We start from the raw sequence: 13,342 nt of genomic DNA, 5'->3' as shown, positions 1-13,342 counted from the left end.
ACCTATCTTCTTGAAACTTGGTAGGCTTCATGGCCTCAGTAGGGATTACCATCCCTGCTGTTTTCTTTCGAATTAGGAAATGACAAAAGTTGTAGGCATTTTTGTGATTTCCCATTATAGCCCATGGGTAAGACTTCAAAATGCGTCAAAACAGTGAAACAGCTTCGACAAAACAAAATGGAACATTGCTTTGAAACAGCAAAATGAAATACTGTCCCTTCGAAATGGCAAAACAGAAGTCGAAACGAAGCGGTGCTGTTTCGCACAGCCCTAGTGACTAGGTTGGATCTATTTGCAGCCCTTGAATTATGAATACTCAAGAATCTAAAAGTTGGAGTGACTGGTGTTCTTAAACCCTATATTTCCAATAACTGCTTTAACTGCTGGTTTTCATTTAATAAAAGTATTACATTTTTAAATGCTAAGATTGTTTAGGATTCACTTTTTAAAACTGCAGCACTTGTTTGAATTTGTTTCTTTTTAAGGGAATACCTGGCATAGCTTGAGTAAACTGTCATAATGATTAAAAATACTGTGGCCTGTTCTGTCTAAAATATAGCTCTAGAAGCCATCCAAAAGGTCAGTGAAAACTCTTAGCATTGTACAGGTGCTATGTTCAGTCCTTAGAAGAGGAAGAGTGATGACCCAAATGTACTGCAGTGCAATACAGTTTTAATAATAGAACACTCATGTATCACTACCCTATTACAGGTAATGCTCAATATTATATTAGCTATAAATAGTTATATAAAACAGTGATTTGTTTGCAAATAAGATGCATTTTGTTGATTCAGTTTTATCTTTTCTATATAAACAGTACTTCCTTTCCTTTCCTTAAAATCATATCATATGGTTTAAAAAAACAGACTTTCTACTGTGTTGAGGTTAACAGATTTGGCTGGTAAGACTGAAACAGCAGTTCTGCAACATACTTCTTTCTGCCCTCCCATTGCATAGTACATTTTCACATTTTGAACATACAATATATAGACATTGGATGAATCTAAGTCAGGGGTTGTCAGCCAGATGTACGTGTACCCCTGAGGGTACTTGGACCAGTCCTAGGGGCTATGCGCAGGGGGGTGGTGACAGAGCACCACTGCCTTCCAGGAGCAAGGTGAGGGCAGTGGCGCACCTCTGCGCAGTGGTGAAGCTCAGACACAGTGACCGCCACCACTACACACCAGCCCAGTGAGCTTCCCTGCCCTGCTTAGGTAGAAATATCAGTGTAAAATTTGGTCTTAAAGGTTAGCAACATTCTGAAACGTTCTGTCAGTTTAAAAAAGAATACATTACTTTATTGTCTAATTTTATTTTATTTAGAATTTTTTGACTGAGACTCTTGACAAGATTCTTCAAGCTGGATTTGAGAACAATCAAGCATCTGTAAAATACTTGATAGAATGGATTATCATCTTGATTCTACACAAATACCCTCAGTTCCTTTCAAAATTCTGGGATTGTTTTTGCTATGTAAGTAAGAACTTTGACATTCATTTATTAACTTAGTTTGAATGACTTAAATATAGGATGTTTTTCTACATATGGTATAATAGCTAATGCGTTTTTTCTCATGCATCCAAAATTTCCCTTTTAAGTCAGTGGATTTATTGAGCGCTTACAGAATACAAAATCAGTGAGTCTTAGGAACTGATTCTGCAACCCAATCCAGGACTTTTATGATATGAAAGGGGCTAAAACTAGGTGAATTTTTTTTCAGCTTGAGAGTCTCCATATGTAGCCTGGATCCCCATGCAGAGTAATTCTTGGTGTATTGATTTAGTGTTGCTCCTTCTTGGATTCAACAGCATAGGGACTTTCAGGATCTGAAAGGATGGCTCCATAGTATTACTGCAAGCCTTGGAGTTTCTCTGACTAATGCTTATGGGCTAAGCTGCAAAGGGGTTGCATATAGTGATCTTTGCTCCTACCCCCTTATCCAAACTTTCACCTTGGAATGCAAAATGGAATCTGGCTCCAGTGTACCTATATTGTGTAATGAATAGACCCACTGATAAATTGCATCTTTTAATGTGCCAGTCTTCTTCAGCTGTTTATGCAATTTGGAGACAAATATTGTATTCCTCTAAGAATTGCATAGGTCTGTCTTTGCAAATATTTTGCACTTTTTTCTTTGCTAAAAATACTTCTATAATTTACAATCTTTGCTGAAGGAAAATCCTCCATGAGGCTTTAATGCAGTGGTGCCCAACGTTTTTCCTCCCTGGGCCAGGTGGACAGTGCTCTGACCCTCCACTGGTCTGAACCTGGGGGGGGGGTCTGATTCAGTGCAGGGCAGGGGCTGTGGCCTGGTCTGGCCTAGCCCAGCCTGATCCACCTGTGTGTGGGAGGGGGTAGGGGGCAGGGAGCTTGGCTTGGCCCTGAGCCAGCCCTGTGGGAGTGGGGAGGAAGGGGGTGTGGTGCAACTGAGTATGCTGCGTGCGGGGAGGGGGCATGGCTTGGCCCCCATAAGGCTGCACTGGCCTGAGGAATTTGGTAGTAGGGGAGGCTGACTACTGATTACCACTGCTCCTCTGCCACCAATTTTCTTGACCTATGGGAAGCCCCATGGGCCAGATGCCATGGTTTCATGGGCCACAAGTTGAGTACCCCTGCTTTAATGCGATTAACAGACAAAATACATAAAAAAACCAAAAACATGGTGTAGACTGGTCGGGGCTTTTCTCCTATGGTGGGAACCCTTATGGGACTCCAGGAGGATTTCCTTTATGGGAGAATGGTCTCCCTGCCTGTCCTGCCAATCAGCTGATGGACAGTATGAGAAGACGGGCAGTATTCTCCCAGTGCTGGAAATATCCTAGGGCTCTAGGAAGTCTCCAGCCTGCATCTGCCTCCTGCTGCACACCTCTGGGTTAAACTAAAGGAGTGCATCACGCGGGAACTCTCTTTCCATGGCAGAAACTCTCCCAGGGGTCTAAGAGGGTTCCCCTCTAAGAAAAATGCCCCCTGTCCACCACTACCCATCAGGTGATGGGAAGGATAGGGGACAGGCTCCCTGACAACTCACACTTGGATGGGCTGTCAGGGAGCGAATGTTCTCCCTCCCTTCTTCCGTCCAAGATATTCAAGTTGGATCAGAAAGAGAGTAGCAAAGATCCTGGTTTTCTCTATTAAAAAATAATACAAAATTCTCTGATTAAAAGTCCAGAAATGTCTGATTAAACAACTCAAAGTCCATGTTTTTCCTAGATTAAAATGAAACACCACGTCAGTTGAGCACAATGTCTTATTGCTATATTTACAATTTTAAAGTAATTTGGAAGCCTACCAATGCATCAATTATTATAATAAAATCAATTCTGAATACGTATGTATTTTGGTGTTTGATTTTGGGTTTTTTTATCATGGTAAATCAGAGTTCCCCCTGCTCCCTTCGCTCACCAGGACGTAGGTCCAGCTGTGGCCTTCCCGGCTGTGTTGTGGCGCTAGGGAGCCCTGATATGCCAGTGCCCTGCCCCTGCCCATGTTGTTGCTCCTCATTCTCAACCCACAGCCCTGCTGATTCCCTTCACTCCCAACCTATATCCCCCTGGTCCTCCCAATGCCCCTCACCTGTCCATTCATTTCGGGCCCCTACCTCCCCCTTCCCCCTGCCCATTAGTGTGTAGGGAAGGATATGTGAGGCAGGGGGTGGGTGTGGGGGGAAGGCGGGGTGTGGGCATAGGTGATGCCCTCCCAACGCATCACCTATGGCATGGGGGGGGACACGTGCCCCCTCAGTATTCTGCGTCCATAGCAGAGCATGGGCCTACAGCCTGGCTGGACTAGCACCAGGTAGGAACCATCTTCACAGCCCAGCAGATGGGATCCGGTACAGGAAAGAGTGCCATGCCAACATGGCTGCCAAGGTGTAGCACTTCCTGCCTGTTTGGCAGCAGTGGGGAGGCACAACTGTGCACTGGCAGGAGCCTCATGGCCACCAAAGCAACACCAAGCTTCCCTGTTCCGCTCTGTCCTTCCACACTGGGTCCTGCCCACTGGGCTGTGGAGGCGGCTCCTGCCCAGGCCAGTACAGCCAGGCTGCAGCCCCTGATGCCCCCCTAGATTTCTACACCCACAGCAGGGCAGTGCCCTCCCATGCTTCCACATGTGTTGCCTATGTCCTCCTTCCTTCCCTGACTCCCCACGTATCATCTAATCCTTAGATTAAATCCTTAGATTAAATTTGCCTTAGCCTCCCCATACTCCAGCAACACCCTGGCCGCTGCCACCCCCACCCCCCATGCAGCTGAGCCTGCCCTGCTTCCACCCAGGTGGTTAGTGCTTTTCCATCTCTCCTTTTCTTCTATTTCTTCCCTCCTTTTTCCTCTCCTTTTCTTCTTTTTCTCCCTCCTTTTTTTCTTTTCCTCCCCCACTCTCCTTTATCTCTCCTCTTTTTCTCTTCTTTTCCTCCCTTTTCTCTCTCTCATCACAACATGATTAAAACACACAAAACAAAGGTAATATGTGAAATTTTATTTATCGCCAGGTTTAAAATTTTTAGAAAACCTGGTATTTACTGTGAAAAAAGCAGCAACATTTATGATTAACTATCTTAATATGTAGTGCATCCTGCCATGCACCCCCCGCCCCGGTTTTGTTTTTCTGGCATGCTGGCCCTCCAGCACCTTATAAGGTATACATCACAGTTTTTTTTAGCACAGTGACCAAAAATGTTGCCTACCCCTGTTCTAGTTCATGTTGGGGTTGACAACATACAGCCTGAAGAGTGACTGGATCCAGCTCACACCAGAAGAATCAGTAGTGGCAGCAACAGTCAGTTTAGCTCTCCTCAGAACTGAGCTAAGGTTAATATAGCCCAACACTTTAAAACCTTGCTGACTGCAGTTCTAGTTCTTTATCAGTTGAACTGAATATCAGGTTTTCCATTATTTTGTCTAGAACTGATGTCAGGATAACTCACCACGTCTTCCCACCTGCCACCTTTTCAATGTGGCATAGCATTAACCCTCTTCCAGTCTTCTGAAAAGTTTCCAGATGACTTAGTTTACAGTAACTTGAGTTTTTCAAGGTGCCTTTCCCCACGCAAATCCCACTACAGATACATGAGCACTTTTCATGCACAAGCCCAGTATCTTTAACCAGTTGGGGACACAAGTGGCCATTACACCTTTATGCATCTTACATGGACATAAAAGTGAACGTAAATGATCCACAGTTCCTTCACCAATATAGTTAAGGCCAGATGATTCAACGTGCTTGCTACCAATATGATGTGTCTGAGAGCAAGCAGGTTTCTTATCTCTGCAAGGGGAATCTACTAGCCAGGGTACTAGATGAAGCATCTTTGCAGCAGGAAGGGGCTGCTGCCAAGAGGTTTCTCCATGTCAAGGTAGATCCTTATAGATCTTTTCCTTAGGAACAATTTAGATGGGCTTCTTGAGCAATCTGTGTGAGCACAGAAACAAAACTATAGCTCACAAACTAAGAAGGGAGAAAAACCTGAGAAAACAGATTTCCCCTTGCAGGCTGGCAGAGTTTCAGCATACAAGGGGTAGCTTGTGACTGGGGAGAGTAGGAGGAGGGTGATCAGAGGCACGGACACACATGCACATGGCCAGCAATGCAGCCAGGCAGTGTGGTGGAGAGCAGTTCCCTGCAAGTAAGTGTACAGGGCGGAGGAGCCTGGTGCACAAGGTGGTGCTGGGGGGGGGGTGGCTATAGCCACCCCAGAATTTGTCTTAGCCGCTCCCCTTACCCCCCGTAACCACCTCCAGCACTGCCCGGGCTGCTGTCACATGCCCCACTCAGCTGAGCCTACCCTTCCCAGTGCCACTCGGGCTCCTGCTGCCTGCCCCACACAGCTGAGCCCACCCTACTCCCACTCACAGCACAGTACCCCGTCAGCCCTGCCATCCCACCATTCCAGCTGTGTGCTGGAAGCAGCCCGGGCTCTGTGGCTAGCAGCAGATGGCCAGAGCCCAGGCTGGTGGCGGTGTGCTGAGCAAAATGGCCTCTCATGATATAAAAAAAATGGTACTGTATAACATCCATGATGCACACAGTGGATTAAGAACTAGCAAACTGACAGACCTAAAAAATGCTCAATAGTGGGGAATAATCATTGAGTTATGGGTGTTTGTAGTAGATTTCTTTAGGCACTGCTACAGGACCCCAACACTTGAACATTTGCATCATAAACTTAGAAGTAAACATAAAATGATTACTGATACAATTTTTAGGTGAGACAAAGGTTGGCAGGCTGATTCATGATGATGATGACAGGGTAGTCATGCGGGGGGATATGGATTGCTTGTCAAAGGCCATTCACACCAGATGCATAATTTATACAGAATGGATGCTCTGGAAAGGAATTTCAGATGGACAAGCATCTGAACATGAACTGCAAGTGCAGTGCTGTGACTAAAATGACTAATACAGTCTTTGGATTCATAAACTGGGGAGTAAGAATAGGAAAATGACTTTTCTTCTCCATACAACACAGGTGAAAGTGATACCGGGATACCAAGTTTAATTTAGTTATTGCTTTAAATAAGGATATTGCAAGTTAGGAGAGGGCATAGAAAATAGCCACAAAAACATGAACGAGCAGCAGAAAAATTCTTAGCAAAAAGAAAATTGAGTGCTGATTTGAATACGGTATATAAATACTTTATTTACTCAGTTATATGATGAGGTTTTTCCCATCCCAATCAGCATGGGGGAGAAATGTCCTTCATTTTACATTCTTATTCAAGGAAACTACATTAAATACATTGCTTGTCTTTGAACTGCTGCTAAAAGCCGTAAGTGCTCAGTAATGGAAACCAAGTATGAAGTTGACTAAATGCAGCCAACACTGAGCATGACTAAAGTATATAGCACATATGGGGCAAACATGCTGATTTTTTAAATTTTGTTTCACAGGCCAAATCATTTCCAAATTCACTTGGGCAGATCTCAAAAGTCAAGTTCCAAAATTCAACAGAGCTGGGAGCTCAATTGTTTAAGTCTGGGGCTCTACCACTGGGCAAGTATCCTCCCTCCCAGTCCCATCCATTGGGGACTTCAGATACTCCCCAAAGCCATGACAAGCATCCTTCCTGCAAGCCACAGGCTTGGGGATCTTGGGGTTCAGATGCTCCCTAATCTTCCTTGCTTCTAGCTAAAGGCTGAGGAGCAAGCCAAGGAGAAAGCAAGGAAGCAGTCCCTATTACCAAAAATTGTGCAGTCAAGTTTCCCACATTTGGAGAAACTTGCAGGAGTTAGCTTGCCCCATGTGCAAGGGATAGGCCTCACCCTCGGAAAACCACCTAGATGGTGATCATGGTGTCTCCCCTGCCAGGCTGATCTCAGCCAAAAAGCTAACATGATGATGGGAACCTTTTCTTTGTGTGGCCTTTAAAAAAACAAAAACAAATGGGCACTTGTTCCTCCAGGAGGGAATGAGTACTGGCTTGAAGGTACTGCAATATCAGGCTGGCACTTGGAGAGGCCAGACCAAGCTCCAGCATTCCCCCCCCCCCCCCCCCCCCCGGTTGCCAAAAATGCTGGTGGGAATCTCCTACAAGGATAAGTTAGTGCAACCCATCTGAAGAAGGTATATGGTAGTACTCATTAAGTGCAGTCCCCCTCACTGCCAACTGTTTTTTTTGTTTTGTTTTTTTCATGGTAGACTACTACATTACATGCATTTTAATTTCTTTTTCATTCCCACAACTGAACTGCACCTTTCTTTACCATTTCCGGTTATTCCTTTTTCTTTACCAGCCTTAAATACCTGGCAAACATCATCAAATGGGGCCCCAGTTTACCCAGAATCCGTCTGTTGGTCCCTCTCTTAGACTGTTGCATATAATTAGAGTGGCCCCAGCCCACGTGAGGTGAAGCCAGACCAGGTTGCTGTGTGCCTCATCTGCATGTAAATTTTTGCAGGATCCCAGGACTCTTGACGAACACCCAGTTCCAGTCGTGCTTGGGAGGCTAATTAGCAGATGGATCCTTTGTGGGGGGTATTTGGAGTACACATGTATACTGAGCAGTGTTAAGCTGCGGGGTTGCCATGAATTAAAATGTGTTCATAGATTCATAGATGTTTGGGTCAGAAGGGCCCTCATCAAGATCATCGAGTCCAACCCCCTGCCTTGGGCAGGAAAGAGCACTGGGGTCAGACGACCCCACCCAGGTGCCTGTCTAGCCTCCTTTTAAAGACCCCCAATGTAGGGGAGAGCACCACCACCCTTGGAAGCCCGTTCCAGATTTTGACAACCCTTACTGTGAAGAAGTTCTTTCAACCTAAATCTGCTCTCCGTCAGTTGGTGGCTGTTGTTCCTAACGACTCCAAGGGGTGTCTTGGTCAACAGAGCATCCCCCATTCCTTGCTGCCCCCCCTTGATGAATTTGTAGGTGGCCACAGGATCCCCATAGTATTTACTACGTTGGAGCCCAGTCCAATGAGCTATGTGATAAAACATGAGCCTTCTGGCTTTGAACTGATATCATGCAGAGTTTTGTACTGGATTTTATACATCCATATAAATAGATGTCAAAGTGCAGCTTTTTCTTTGAGCCCAGTACATGAACCAGATCTGGAAACTGACAGCTGGGGCAGACTCCAAACAGTCTGCTTTGTGAAGCATTTCCTAGCAGGGTATCTGCTAGTATGCTGCGATGTACATGCTGCCAAACATGTGCCCATGGACCTTGAAACTGCCATGGTTCTACAGTGTGTTTGAACAGTTATGGAGCAGATATGAGTGACAGAAAGAAGACCTGACAAACCTGAAAAATCACCGTAAGATGCAGGGGGTGGCAAGGGACAGATTGTCTCCTGTGGACTTACTGGTGACATCTGCAAGGCTGTATGGGAGAAAGTCTTTAACAAGGACCTGTAGAAAGAACCCAGAGATTGGAATTGGCAGGTAACCTGTTGAGCACTCTGCATGTGGGTGTAGAGACACAGGGAGGGGAAGAGAGGCTCTCCGACCTGCTCTAGGCAAACCTGCTGGTGGAAGGAGGATTGACCACCTCCTTTTGAACTGCCTGTACACCAGAGAGGTGTGGAGGAGTGTAATCATACTCATGATGGTGGCAGGGATCAAGATCCTGAACAGGGAAGTGGTGCTGTTCAGACACCTAATGAAGTAGCCAGGGTCCTCAACAGCCTGCTTTGGCCAGTTCATCTCCTGCTTCAGGAACACCCTGTGGAAGACCAGAAACCTGCTCGTGAACAGGCACGCAAACCTCCCAGTTGAGGACTGCGTCAGAATGGGAGCGAGGGAGCTGTAGGTGTACTACGTGAAGATGAGAAAAGACAGCGGAGATGACAGTGGAGGAAGCATGGAATAGGAGAGACTGGCATGTCATGTTCAGGAACAAGACCCCCATAGAAGATGATGACAATGACAAGGACGACAATGATGGCAACAAAGCAGGGGTGAGTGAAGAGGAAAATGACAAAGATGAAGATGACAGATTAATGATTGGGCAAAGAAATGTGGTTATGAGGGGTGGGGAAGGAAGGGAGAGGAGGACAGAAAGTGGAGGTGGTTTTGTATGTTTGTGACGGTTAAAAAAGATAGCGGTGGGCATGCAGATGTGCAGATACACGCTTGCGGTTATTATAATGGGGATAAGTGATGGTTGACTGGATATGTGTTTTATGGACTGTCAAGTGAACCAGATCTATCACGAGACAGAACTGTAATGTTATAGGTGTGTGTGTATAGAAACATATATGTATTTTTTGCAAAAAAAAAAATAAAAATGTTTGTACTGTCTAAGTAGATGCTTTTAAGTGCTACTTAAAAGTGTGTTTAAAGGAGTACCTGTGCTAAAACTTGCAGCTTCAAAAAAAGTAAAATGCATCATTTCCGAGTGAACCAAGTCTATGGGTACTATACACAGATTCATGCAGCTAAGTTTATTTCAAGGTCAGCTTTTTCAAATGTGTTTCTCACTTCCACGTGCTCAGGGAGAACAGGGTCTGACGGTAAGAAGTGGGGAAGGGGCTGCAGGGGAACGAATTGGGTGGTGGTGGCAGGGAACGAATTGGGGTGGTGGTCTACTGGGCCCCACAAATTTATTTTTCCCTGCTGTAGCAGTGGGAGGTTGACAAATTCAAAACATACCTCCAATAATTAGATTGTATACTTGGAAAATGTTACTAAATGTTAGGAATTTTCCATATATAGAGTCTAATTATTGGGGGGTTGTCTTATAATCAGGGTAAGCAGTGAATTCTCCATCTTCTATCTTCAAATCAAGCCTAGATACCTTTTTTGTAAGATAGGCATTATCCAAGCATAATATATACTTTAGTCAAATTATTTGGCACAATACACAATTAGGTGGGAGAAATGTAATAGCATTATGTCTAGGGGATGAGACTTGATTATCCAGTGATCCTTTGTGACATGATACTCCACTCATTATCATTGATGCATTTCACTCAGATCTAGTGACAGCATGATCCAGCCTTTCTTCGAGAATCCTAATTTGAGAAATGAAATTATGGAAGCATTATTTTTTTCTGTCTTTTTTTCTGTGGGTTTATTTTTTTATAGTTGAATTTTGAGCGTAATATGAAAAGGTGCTGAATGGTCACATAACATGCAGATAGATTTCTCTTGTATATTTAGAGAACAGGTATAACAAAAACTCTCCCTGACATTCTGCTTCTTGGTTATGCATGGAAGCTGGAAACCTAAATAAGAAAAGAGTTTGGTCTCCTTGTTAGGTTATTTGCAAATAACTTTTCTTGCTGATCTTTTCAGAAAGAAAAAGTTGTGATTATTTTTTTATTTGGACCAAACTGAAAATATCAGATTATTTTATATAAACTATACTATAAATAAGACTGGTCAACAGCTATTTTGTTAGAAAAGAAAAATATCAATAAAAATGTAATCTTGTACAGTATAATTTGAATAAGTGTTCCTGTGGAAGTAACGTGTTTTTTCCCACCATCTTTAATAAATCTTTAATAATAGTCATTGTTGATAGAAAGGTATACTTGGAATCTGCAAGTATAATTGGAGCCTGCAGATTACTTATGAAATAATAATAATTTAAAAAAAAGGTTTGTATGCACATTTTTTTTTATTCACTGTGTTCTGTTCCCCCCCAGGATGAAGAAAAGCTTAAAACTAGCATCTGTACATTTTTATCAGTGTTGTCGCACTTCGATATTATTCTTCAAAATACCTTGGAGAAGGTAAATTCAAATGACTAAGAACTTAAATAAAAAAAATTAAAGGGACTTTTCAGTTGCATTTTATAGGAATCCTCTTTTTAAAAATGCACTTTCTGCAGCAGGATCTTGAAAATGTTTTTTCTTCCTCCTAGTAATTTATTCAGTTTCTGTATTGCTATGGCAAGCCATTCATTTTTTTTCCTTGTGGTTTTTGTCCCATAACTAACTTTCCTGAAATCATCTAAACCAGGGGTGGTCAAAATACAGCCTGTGGGCCAAATTTGGCTCACCAGCAGATTTTATCTGGCTTATGGTGGGTTCCTTGACCCTCCTGGCCCAGGTGCAGGAGCAGCCTGGGTTGTAGTGCGTGCAGCTGGTCCCGCCACTCCCTGGCATGCAGTAGGGCTGGGGTGGCAGGGTGGCTGGACGTGCTTCCTAGCAGCCCCCACAGCAGTGGCTCCTTCCAGTTGCCGTTGCCAGATTCCACTGCCTCTACCAGACCTGTCCCTGCTGCCTGGGCACCCTGGCCCATCCACCCTTCACCCACCACTGGGGGTGCTGGATGGAGTGGGTGGGTAGACTGTCCACAGAAGCCAGCTTGGGACCCATGCAGGCAGGGTGCCCACTTGGTTGCGCAGATGATATGAAGCCACAGGCAGGCAGGGAGCAGCATCTGGGAGCAGGATGAGCAGGGCAGGAGCTGGGATTGGGCTCATGGGGTGGTGATGGTGTGGGGCCAGGGTCTGGGGCAGACCCTGTTTCCCCCACCCTGCTGCTCTGGGTTTGCCTGGCCCATGTCTGCCTGCCTCCCTGCTCCCCTCCCTCCCTCCCTGCTGCCTCCCCTTCCCTGCCAGCTATTTTGGGAGACACCGCGACCCTGATTCCCCCCCACCCCTTTGCCCTCAGGCAGGGGGAAGCCCTGCTGCGCAGAGGGCCGGGGCATGTTCTCCATCGCCAAACTTCCCTGGCAGCGGCACAAACTCGGACCCGTGTAGCCCGGGTTGCCCAGCCAGTTGCCACCCGCTTTCTCGCTGGTGCATGCGCAGTAGGCCAGAAGTGTTATGGACAGATAGACATAGACAGACTAAGCCTTTTATTATATTAGAATTCTGGAGTAGCTGTTCTAGATTACTGTTCTGAATTAACTCCATATATGGATGCTTTTAGTTCAGAATAAGAGTGCTTTTTCTGTTGTTCAGTTTAATTGATTTTGAAAAGAGATTTAAGGTTAACCAGAAAAAAGTTACCATGATTCTGGCATAAGTGGTGTTCGTACATAGTATTAATTAGGAATAGTTATTCCACTTTAAATTTATAGCCAATTTTATTCTGGATTAACTTTCATGTGTAGATAAGCCCTAAAATGGAAGATAAAAGACCTAATACACATAGAGTGCAGTCCTCCAAGCTGCTACTCATATAAATTGTCTTCTGTTCAACGAATACTATTTGCATAAAGTAGCAGAACCAAGGTCATTCGGTGCAAGGTTAGCACAATAGTATATCTGAAGCAGTACTCTGAAAGAAATGCTGGAAAAAAAAATAGCTTTGGAATAGACAGCTGTATACTAATGTGTTTTTAATATCTGTTTTTGCTGCTTCCACCTCTATGTATTAATATTTTGGGCTCTTATGGTGGAATTCTTTTTCACTTAAATGATGGTTTTCTGGCCTGTGGCCTTCTGGCCTGTGGGAGAGCATATGTTTAGGAATTTGGAGACATGCAGGAGGCCTAGAGCCTAGGTCTCCCATTTCTTAGGCAAGTGCCCTAACTACTCAACTGTTTGGCTAAAACATGGATGGGCTGTCCTTCTCCTCCTCCTGTCTTTTTTCCCAGATTTATGCTCAGGCATGCACACACGTAGCCATGTACTTGTCTGATCAATGTGTGGCCTACAGAGCATTGTTAGAACATATATCTCCACATGACGCCCACACTGTAGATCAGGGGCGGGCAATTATTTTGGGCGGAGGGCTGCTTACTGTGTTTTGGGAAGCCATTGAGGGCCGCATGACAGGCAGCCAGGGGCAGATAAATATTATTTTTAAAGAATTTTTAGGGGCCCCACGGGCTGGATAGAATGGCCTGGTAGGCCACATTTTGCCCACCCCTGCTGTAGGGGGACTAGAATCACAAGTTGTGCATAAATGTCAGAAGCAACACTTAAGTAACTTGGTAAATTCCAG

The 13,342-nt window shown here is 44.7% G+C and overlaps 1 protein-coding gene and 1 non-coding gene across 2 annotated transcripts in view; one reads left to right on the top strand and one right to left on the bottom strand.

Moving 5' to 3' along the window:
- Window positions 1–13,342, top strand: part of TARBP1 (TAR (HIV-1) RNA binding protein 1) — an 85,390-nt gene that overhangs the window by 57,330 nt on the left and 14,718 nt on the right. Inside the window, exons 22-23 of the mRNA XM_059715535.1 lie at window positions 1,324–1,473; window positions 11,090–11,176. Of these exons, the coding sequence (XP_059571518.1) occupies window positions 1,324–1,473; window positions 11,090–11,176 (237 nt within the window). The remainder of the gene's footprint in view (window positions 1–1,323; window positions 1,474–11,089; window positions 11,177–13,342) is intronic.
- LOC132248070 (U1 spliceosomal RNA) lies at window positions 7,148–7,314 on the bottom strand. Its single transcript, XR_009459424.1, has one exon. It is a non-coding gene; the product is annotated as a U1 spliceosomal RNA (small nuclear RNA).

Source organism: Alligator mississippiensis, chromosome 1 (assembly GCF_030867095.1).
Source record: "Alligator mississippiensis isolate rAllMis1 chromosome 1, rAllMis1, whole genome shotgun sequence".
Taxonomy (NCBI): domain Eukaryota; kingdom Metazoa; phylum Chordata; order Crocodylia; family Alligatoridae; genus Alligator; species Alligator mississippiensis.
Note: the sequence above shows the minus strand (reverse complement) of the source record. Positions and strands in the feature narration are given on the sequence as shown.